Genomic DNA, 10,469 nt, shown 5'->3' with positions numbered 1-10,469 from the left:
CGGCATAGATTTCCTGTACAGGATACGCGGTTAGATCAATTCATGGTACCTGGGTTATGCTCAGTTGATACATTAGAAAGATTTTTTAAAAAGAAAAATTAGCAGCAAAATAATACAGAATTGACGAAATAATACAGTTTAGACATGTCACGATGAATAGATAAAATGAGGTGTTTAAGCAAAAATACCCCATTAGAAACTCTACATGGTAAAAAGAGATGTCTCGCTCAACACAAAAAGGCAAGAGCATTAAGAGCACTGTTTAAGATATCATAAGTAATCCTCAGACCATAAAGCTGTCATCTACTGATGATTTATTTTTCTGCCCTAAAATATTAACAAAAAGGCAGCAGTAGTACACGAGTAGTCCCACAAATTTACTGCTGCTAAATTGTCTGCACAAATATTTGTCAAGTACTTTTTAATGAAACAGGCAGCACTACAACTCACCCACTGTTTCCCACCATATATATTACAGATAAGGAAATCAAACCCTAAGAAGTGATGTAAGATGTCCAAAAACATCACTATTCTTGACGTTAAACAAGCTAGTCATGCAGTTTTGCTGCGGAAACCGCAATCCAACCAAGATATCCAACAAAAACACTGGCATACACCCCAACCCTTCACAGACAGCAGTTCATCAACAACTGGTTTGCACTTAAAAATCCAATCTCAATTAAGATTCTATCTGGAATCGCATCCTCCATAAATGGCTTCTCTCATGGAACACTTGAAGCCATCTTTCCGGCGTCATTCCTTACCTATTATCTTATTGAAAAACCATGCAATATTATCAACAAAGCAACGCCTCAAGTGCTGACAGTAGCAGTGGAAGTAGCAGAACTGCTTCTGCTTCTGCTGCTGCTGCTGCTGGGGCTATTGCACCTAAAGTTTCAGGCCACCATCATGTTTTCCGTGGAGTTCGGCGTAGGAGTAGTGGAAAATGGGTGTCTGAGATTAGAGAGCCTAAGAAGCCTAACAGAATCTGGTTAGGCACATTTCCTAACCCTGAAATGGCTGCTGTTGCGTATGATGTGGCAGCGCTTGCACTTAAAGGCCAGGATGCAGAGCTTAATTTCCCAAACTCAGCTGCTTCTCTGCCTGTTCCTGCTTCCACGTCACCGCGTGATATTCAGGCTGCCGCAGCTTCTGCGGCTGCTGCTATAGGTGCTGCAAAGGATGCTTTAGGGATTCCAAGTATGGGGGATACTAATCAAATGGAACAGGAAATTAGGCCAATGGTCAATGATCAGTTTGTTGACGAGGATTTGATGTTTGATATGCCTAATGTTCTTGTGAACATGGCAGAAGCGATGCTTCTTAGCCCTCCTCGCTTGGACATTGCAGGTGATGATGCTACAGCCTATGACAGCACTGGAGACCAGAACCTTTGGAAATTCCCTTGAATCCATGCATCTTTCTATATGAATATGATCAGAAACTATATTAACTAATCTCCAAGATAAATAAATAAAAAAAAAAAAGAGAGTAAAAGATCATAATTCATGGTATCTCGTGTCCAATTTCTGAAGCTGATCGGATGCAAGGTATATGCATATGTTAGCATGAGTGGCTTGTTTTTTCCATTATTAATTTTTTATTGGATTTTCTTATTCCTATATTGAAGTTTTTTTCCTTTTTCCATGATCAGCTTGATGAGTTGAGTTCATGAACTATCTTTCAATCATAAACTTTGCCAAATTTTCATTGTTTTTGTTCAGTTCTCAAAGCAAAAGATTAAGCGAAGACACCATTCCAGTGGTGGGTAAAGAAAAGCTAGCAAGTTGGCAGCTTTAGTCAATAAGAATGATTAAGAAGTTGATTTACTATGCTAGCTTCTTATAGCGATATAACATTTCTTTTTATTTTTTATACATTATTATAAAACGTTTGCGAAATAATATTGGACAGCAATCTCATCCATAACATCGAGGCTATATATTTGATATCTTTTATGCTTTTAAACCACATTAATTTTAATCATACTTATAAATTCTACATATCCGTAATCTTAAGTTACAAATAAATCCAAAATGATATTTTTAATTATTAAAAAAAAAACTGAAAACTTTTCGGAAAAAAATAGATTACTGATCAGTTGACATATGCTCGGTATATATGGTGAAATATTTGTTTTGTTTTTGAATCGAAGCTCCGTACAATCGGTTCACGTGTCATTATCAACAAGTTGGGTATTGTCTGAGTAGACGCTGACATTTCAGCTTCCATGGATAATTGTCTCCTACTAATGCATGGTTTATATAAATGTCTGAGTGTATCCACCACTGTCAGCATCCCATTTGATCAAATTTAGTTTCACCTTGAGAGTAAGAAAATGAACCACCAATTGAGTAATGTTTCTATCAAATGTACTGTACAAGTATGCGACGAGTGATCTACCAAAGGGGAAAAAAAGCTATAAATGAGCACCCATGGATTAGAGAAGGAAGCTGGTACAAAGGTAAGCTTTCTTCTGGTGATATATAGACTAGGACCAGGACAACTCTCTTGTGGTTCAAGTTCTTGAGGTAGCGTTAATTTGAAAGAAAAAAATAGAGATAGTTGAGATAAAAAAGATATATTTCCTGTCATTTTTGTCTTGAAATTAATAGCATAAATTCACTTTAAAATTGCTTTAGAAATCATCTTCGTCCCTCCAACTAAACATGTTTTTATCCTCTCGATAGATGCTTCTTCCTATCTTGAACCTAGCTAACCAAATACTACCTTAACGATAGATAGGATGGAAGAGAAAAGATCATTTAGGAGAAACAGTAAACATAACAATTTCAGGTTTGCGCCTGTCATCCTTGCATAGGGCCACGCTGATTTTCTCTATATCGTTCCAATTCTACCGGATGTCTACGTTCATCTTTCAGATAAGCCCTAAAGCTAAAACTAACGGTAATGGAGATTGGAGAGGTTTTTGTTCCCAGCATGGACATGCATGGCTTAATTAGAATGTTTTTGATGAATGACTGTATATTTCGTTTCATCAAAACCCAGTAGGAGCTTAACCTGCCACAAAGCTAGGTATAGCATGGGAACAATTATCTGGTCATCTCTGACCTCACTAGCTTTCCACATAAAAGACAGGCATCATTTATACTTCTTCCCATGTAGATTTGCCTTACTATGGCAAACAATCTGTTGAAGATTGCTAACCCAAGTGATGAAACTATGCTTGGGAATATGAATAGATCTCCAAATAAATTTATGCCAGTACTCAACTAGGGTCTTTTCGCTTCTAAGCAAACTCGCAAGCCCTAGTTGAACAGAAATATTTTTTTTCTCGTCTTTAGCAATTGCTTCTCGCATACTTTTGTTAGGACAAAGGTTCAGAAATTGTCTTTGAAAATTTTGATTGCCATGGTTTATTTTTTACCAACTCCAAGGGTAGGCCTTGTAGGAGGCCTAGCAGTGGTAAAAAAAGGTCTGATTGCCCTTTTGACTTGGTGGTGATCATTTTAGTTTTTTACCAGGAAATAATATAAAATCATTTTAAAACTCACTGTTTAAATTCTCACATAATTAAGTAAAACACAGTAATAAGCTGGCACAAATTTTAAATTTAAAGACTTTTTATATACTTAAAAAATAATATAAAATTATTCTAAAATCTCATTTGATTTATTTATTGTTCAGAAATGCGGTGGTTTTTATATTTGAATATTTTTTAAAAGTGTATTTGCTTTGAAAAAACATTTCAAATTAATATTTTTTTAATTTTTTTAAATAATTTTAATATATTGATATCAAGAATATTAAAAAATTGATATATTTTTAAATAAAAAATATTTTTTAAAAATATACTATGTAACATGTTATCAAACACATGATTAACATCTTGATTGTGAAAATCAATACCCCCGTATAATTGTTTTAATTGAACATATTAAGAAGATAAAATAGGAGCTAATTAATTGAAACTGTTGGATTTGTTCTAAGATTATGATGGTATTTCAATTACAACAACTATTCAAAACCAAGTTTCTGATCTAATTACCAAGAAATATATATATGAAAACCAAGTCTCAACCTCCATGAGAATGTTTAACAAAAGCAAGTGAGCAGAAGATCATTCATATGTAGACTTTCTTTGTCCTTTCACTTCTTGGCTTCTTTCTCAGCCTTTCTTCTTGCTCTCCTTTTTCTTGAGCTTAGAGATGACTCAAACCCTCCATCCTCAGACTCTTCCAGATCTCTAAATGATTTCTTACATGTTCAAAAACAAAAACAAAACATTAACAAAAACAAACACAACATCTGTCTATGAAGAGAAAAGAGATAAGATGTTAAGAGATAGATACCTCTCGAAGCTCAGAAAAGCTTACAACATAGAAAGTAGCAGCAGCAGCAGCTACAACTCCTAGTATGGGAAGCGCTACTTGCATCCCTGCATCCATTTTTTCCTAGTCCTATTTTTTTTAATACAAGAAGGGAGGTGTTCTTGACTCTTTAACAGTAATTAAACAGATAACAGATAAGGGGTGTCAACATCTATCTATGAAGATAATGTTTTCAAGCCGTGACCATGAGAGGAACTGATTGGTCAAGGTTGAATGGGCCAATATTTCAGCCAGTTCAGAACCATCTAGTTCTGGGTCTTCCAACACCCAGCCCAATCTCTTTATTATGCCCTAGCTCATATTCCGAATATTATGTGTATGAACTTTGCCACTTTTTTTCCCACCTTTTCTTTCTTTTTAGATTTGATGGTCAAAGATATTCTAGGTCAATTTAGGAACGTCAACTAAGATTAATTTTTTTAAGAAAATAATTTTAAATATACACTTTTGATATGAATTGGGCTATTTTACATGTACTTCGCAGAGAGTAATAATTTTTTTTAGAAAAACAATTTGGTTATGCAAGCTATTTCAATATATTTTTCACATAAAAAAATTCAAAGTGTAGACAAAAAGGTAAATAAGTCAGCAATTAACTATGTAAATAAATAAATAAAAATTATTAAGAATAATTAAAAGAGAATCTGAAAAAATTAAAAAATTGATGTACATCAAGATATTTTATTTTATAAAATGAGACATTTACATGTTTGTGTTTACTGAATTTATTTATTAAAATAAATAAAATATAATTGAACTAAACACATATGAAACTAATTGAATAAAAAAAAAGAAAAAAATATCATGTAAGGTTGAACATATTATAAATGTTATTTCAAAATAAATATTTTTTTATAAAATAAAGTTCATATGTATAAAATCATTAAAAAAAACGTTGAACCACATTAATTTTTCAAACTCATTACCCATGTCATTAGATTAGAAGCACCACAAATAAAGAAACCGCCAAGCACCAAATAATAAAATTGTAAAAAAAATAAATCACATAAAAAATTATAATTAAAAGAATAAAGGTGAAAATCAAAATAAAAAATAAATTAGAGGACATAAAAATATAAATAAATTAAAGGTTAAATTGAAAAGTAAAAACTTTAACAAAAAGAAAAGGAAATTAATAGAATGAGGGTTAAATTGGAAATCAAATAACATAAACTTTAATTAAATGATGAAATTGGAAACAAATAAATTTTTAAAAAAAAAGACCTAAAAAAATCAAAAGAATAAAAAATAAAGATCGAATTGAAGAAGAAAAATATGACAAATTTTAATTTAAAGAATAAATTGAAAACATAAAAAAAAATTAAAAAGAAGGACGAGAATAGGCAATAAAAAATATAAAGACTGAAATTAAAAAACCAAAATAAAAAAGGACAGACATGTACTTTTTCTATAAAAGAGAGCAAATAAAAAATAAAAAACATGATCACTGGTAATAAATTGTTCATTATTTGCTACCACGTGCCAAATCATTAGGAAGAAAATATGATGGTGCTTCTAAAGACATGTCTGAAGAGCAGATTTGGCTACCGGATAGTGTTGCACATGCCACCACTTCCTGGCATGTAATAAAAACGCACCAACAACTTTCCAGAATAAAAAGTTATTTTTTTAACTTAAAAATACAAGAAGGCCACACACTAGCACAAAGTATATATATAAAAAACATGTGTGAAATTACAAAAATGCTTCTAGACATGTATTTTTTCAATCTTTTATAAGGGTAAGAACATATTTTTATTGTATTCTAAGAAGCAAAAAACCCTTGGTCAAAAACTCTAAAAACATTTTTTATCTTAAAAATAAATAAGTATTTTTATTGTTTTTAAATTTTTTCAAAGATAAAAAAAAAACTCACATCTTGATTTTGTTAACCTTGAAAGTACATATGTTATTTCACCTTGCATAAAATTTGAAAAAGACTAACATATGTTTGAATAATCTTTTAATAACCAGTGAGGCTATAAAAAAAAATCAAATTACCTCACCATCAAGCTTTCTTTTTCCACCAAGAGCAAAATAATAATTTTACTATATATATATATATATATATATATATATATATATATATATATATATATGTTAATGATGTATTCGAGAAATAAAAAAAATTTATATATTAACTTTAAAATTTGAATTTAAAAGGTTAAAGAGAAAATAAATTTTATTAACTATCAAATATTTTAATGCCGCTATCACATGGTATTCATTTTTATTTAATTGATAAATAAATCACCTGAATTTTATTTTAATTTTTTTATCTTGCGGAGATTTCATAAAACCAGCTTTGTATAGATTGGCATATATTGTTAAGGATCCAAAAGGTTACGATCAATTCACTTTTTAAATCAATTTTATTATATTGCCTTTTGGTGTGTTTGTTCTCTCTTCTCACATTTTTATAGAATTTATAATAATTAATATTCTCTTCGTCGCTAAGAAAGCTAGCCATGGATGATCGATAACAAATTTCTATTTATCTAACACTTTCAATATCAGACACATTTGTTTCCTTCTAAACCTTTTCATATTGTCTACTAGTCAATTGAAAATACTTATAGCAGAAAACAAATTTAACTTTATTTTTAAGAAAGTACTTTTTTTAAGCATAATATACTTTGTAGAAATTGCAATTAATTTTTTTTAATAATAATATCAAATTTAATGTAGAAATTGCAATTAATTTTTTTTAATAATAATATCAAATTTAATTCTTAGTTTTTTAATTGCTATGCATTGTTTTGATCGCTTTTCTTATATATTTTTTTCAATCTTGTCTCTTAAAATCTAAGTTAATTTGATTTTTATACCAACTTTGATCCCTATTATTTTTATTACTATTTATTTTATTTAAAACAATTCATGAAATTAGAATTTTTTTAATTTCATTATCTTTCAACTTTTTTATCTATTAGATTTAGTCTTTATTCTTTAAATTATTATTTATTTTATTTGAAATAATTATGAATATTTTTTAATTTCATCATTCTTTAACTTTTTTTATGTTAAATTGAGTACATATTCTTTAATAAATTTGAGAAAATAAATTAAAATATTAAAAATTTATTTTTGAGTTATTTTTTATGATATAGTTAAATATTATTAAGTATTTTTTTATGATACTGCAAAAAAAAAAAAGATTTTACTTTTGTGTATTTTATTTTCTTCAAGGCACTCGTTCAAATTGGTGTCTTGTAATTCCATCCAAATTGGGGTGGCAATGGAACCCACCAAAAGCTATAGCAGAATAAATCTTTGGCCACTGATAAATCACTCTCTCGGGAAAAAGAAAAGGTGACAAACAAGTATATACAACTACTTCATCCCATTTTGGGGCTCCGATTTGAATGAATTTTAGCTATGAAAATGACTCTTCTTTTTTTTTTTAAAAAAAAAAAAAACAGTTAGGTGTTGCGCTTTGAATTTTTAAGTCTAAAAACTACTAGTCAAGCGTGGTTAGGTTGTATTTTTTTTAATTTTAAAAACATTAAATAAATATTTTTTTAATATTTTGAAATAAAAAATACACTTTGATTGAAAAGCACCGTAAATCGCAATAATAGACCCAACTACTTCTTGGAAACATCTTTTTGTCTCTTTCCCTTCCAAAATTTTAAGTCATCTCTACTAATTATCCCTCTGTGATGTTTCTGTCATTATATTATGTATATTTTATTTCATTCTGTAGATTGGGGTGTCTCTGAGTTTTTTTCTCAACCTCCACGACTTTGGGACTGGTTAGTAGAGGCTCAACATCTACAAGAATTATTATGCTATGTATCTATCAACTCTTCTTATGTTTTTGGGTAAATATACATCGTGTTTTTGTTCAAATGTATTTTTATAATAATTTTAAAATAAATTCCTGTATTTTTAAATACAACGATAACATATCTTTCCTGTATTCTATGGACTTTGTAGAAGTCAACGGTATAAGACCAAGTAAAGTTTCAAGATTGACCATTGCTAAAATTAATGAATTGGAAAATTCAGCATAATAAATCAATATAGCAAGTGTGGATGGAGTGTTGAGCCCTTCTTGCACAGAAATGTTAATAAAAAATATTAACGTATCCTTTGATTTGTAAATTTCTTGTTGAACGGACGGCCTTTTACATGTTTAGCTATTTCTAACTAGAATTATTAGCATATATTGGCATATGTATTGACCTCCAATTAAATGATAGAAAAAGAAGGATAGGCTTGTCTAGGTTCTTGGTGCATTTTGTATAGTTTCATATTATATTCTAAGATTCAAAACTTAAAAAAAAATGAATAGAATGCACGTGACTTCTTTACTAGAATAAAAATTTATTCTGAATTCGATGGACATCGATGACACTCAACTGAAATGGATGAGTGTTTTAGAATAATTATTTTATCTAGTGAATAATAAATATAATACAGATATTATAAACCCGATTCAAAACCTAACCCAAATCTAAATTGAGATATATTTATTTAAATTATATAGATAGATATGTTCAATATTTTTTTAATTCAATATACTATATACATCCTCTAATACTAACATAACACAACACACACACACATAAATGATACTTATAATTCCATCATAGAATTTATGTGCATATCTCAAATAAATAAATATATATTACTATTTATTTTAAATTGAATAATAAATAATACTTAAATTATATATATATATATATATATATATATATATATATATATCCAAAACTCAATAAATATAATATGAATATTTAATTTTCTTAGTCAGTGAATAATAAGTACAATATGGATGTAGTAAAAATTTGATCCGTAAATACCCATTATAATCGTATTGATTTATAATTTAATCATTACAAATAAGTTAATTTTAATATTGAATCTAAATTTTGGAGTACAAGAAATTGATCACAGCAACCACCTAATATATATATATATATATATATATATATATATATATATATATATATATATATATGAAATTATCAACTAATTAAAGATATTGTGGAAATTAAGAAACTCATGCATGTTTGCGACCATTTCTTTCATTTGTTTGAAGGCCTCCCTCCTACCATAAAAGGGTCAACTATACACATACCAATATAGACGGCGAGGATTCATGCAAGTTAAGAAACTAATCAAACTTTGCAAACATGAGGGCTACAGACTATAAATAAAAAAAGGTCACGTATTAATCAAACAAACCTATAGAACCATACAATTAAACATGCTATTTCTTATTAATATATATATCAAAAATATTTTTTCTATTTAATACATATGATAGGAAATTTCTCCTTAATAGTAATACATACATCAAGTATATTTTTACTTTTTAATACCAACCAATTAATATTACACTTTAACCCCTATTCTTTATAAAAAAATTTATAAACTATAAATAGATTATAAATCATTCAACCATCAAGAGGTTTGGAATTTTCATTGGTTATTGTATATTTATTTCTAGAGTATACATCTATAAAATCATTGTAAGTTATCTTCAAAAATCATTGATTTAATAATTGATGAGTCTTTAAATTCATCAAATTTTTTTACAGGTATTAAACATCAGTTATCTCAAAAAAAAAATGAATCAAATTTTTATAATCAAAAAATTATTTAATTATCTAAAATATAAGACTTTCCTTCAAACTATTTGGATTTTTTTAAGATATTATCAGTATATTATCAATTTAGTTTTTCTGGTAGCAATCAAAGTGTTTAACATCAAATGTTAATTAGGAGTATATGGAATGATGGAGAAGCAAATGCACAAAACTTTTGTGTACTGTGCACCTACTAGTCCATTGATATATATATATATATATATATATATATATATATAATAAAGGTATAAAAAGCAAATTCGATGCAGGGTGGATTTTGATTAAGGTTTGGGTTATGAATGATTAACTTAAAAAAAAATTAAAAATAATCAAAATAAATAATATTATTTTAATAAAAAAATTTCAATAAAAAAAATTTAACTAATTTAGATTTTAACCATATCAAATTCAAGTTATCAGATAAGTCTTTAATTGTATCATTTAGTTTTTTTTTTCCCAACTTGAATGGATTTAGATCTCGAGTTTAGATTTACCCACACACAAATCTAAATTTTAAAAC

The 10,469-nt window shown here is 28.4% G+C and overlaps 2 protein-coding genes and 1 non-coding gene across 3 annotated transcripts; 1 reads left to right on the top strand and 2 right to left on the bottom strand.

The window, feature by feature from the left end:
• Nucleotides 1-785: 785 nt before the first annotated feature.
• On the top strand, nt 786-1,409 carry LOC133689489 (ethylene-responsive transcription factor ERF024-like). The gene has a single exon (XM_062109345.1). It carries the CDS (start codon nt 786-788, stop codon nt 1,407-1,409), a length of 624 nt encoding a protein of 207 aa, XP_061965329.1.
• Nucleotides 1,410-2,776: 1,367 nt separating this feature from the next.
• On the bottom strand, nt 2,777-2,884 carry LOC133690419 (U6 spliceosomal RNA). The gene has a single exon (XR_009841450.1). It is a non-coding gene; the product is annotated as a U6 spliceosomal RNA (small nuclear RNA).
• A 1,038-nt stretch (nt 2,885-3,922) lies between these two features.
• Nucleotides 3,923-4,476, bottom strand: LOC133690304 (uncharacterized). Its single transcript, XM_062110546.1, has 2 exons — nt 4,314-4,476; nt 3,923-4,218 (listed from the first exon to the last, which is right to left on the bottom strand). The coding sequence occupies exons 1-2, from the start codon at nt 4,407-4,409 to the stop codon at nt 4,111-4,113; spliced, it is 204 nt and encodes a 67-aa protein (XP_061966530.1). The 5' UTR covers nt 4,410-4,476; the 3' UTR covers nt 3,923-4,110.
• Nucleotides 4,477-10,469: the final 5,993 nt, after the last annotated feature.

Source organism: Populus nigra, chromosome 3 (genome assembly GCF_951802175.1).
Source record: "Populus nigra chromosome 3, ddPopNigr1.1, whole genome shotgun sequence".
NCBI classification, from domain to species: Eukaryota; Viridiplantae; Streptophyta; class Magnoliopsida; order Malpighiales; family Salicaceae; genus Populus; species Populus nigra.
The sequence above is the reverse complement of the archived record's forward strand: the minus strand, read 5'-3'. Positions and strand labels throughout refer to the sequence as shown.

What these genes read in the sequence shown, in the direction of transcription:
- LOC133689489 (XM_062109345.1), top strand. Translation starts at nt 786, where the DNA reads ATGCAATATTATCAACAAAGCAACGCCTCAAGTGCTGACAGTAGCAGT.
- LOC133690304 (XM_062110546.1), bottom strand. Translation starts at nt 4,409, where the DNA reads ATGGATGCAGGGATGCAAGTAGCGCTTCCCATACTAGGAGTTGTAGCT. An exon ending in GCTTTTCTGAGCTTCGAGAG is followed by an intron (nt 4,219 to 4,313) that starts GTATCTATCTCT and finishes TGAACATGTAAG; the next exon opens with AAATCATTTAGAGATCTGGA.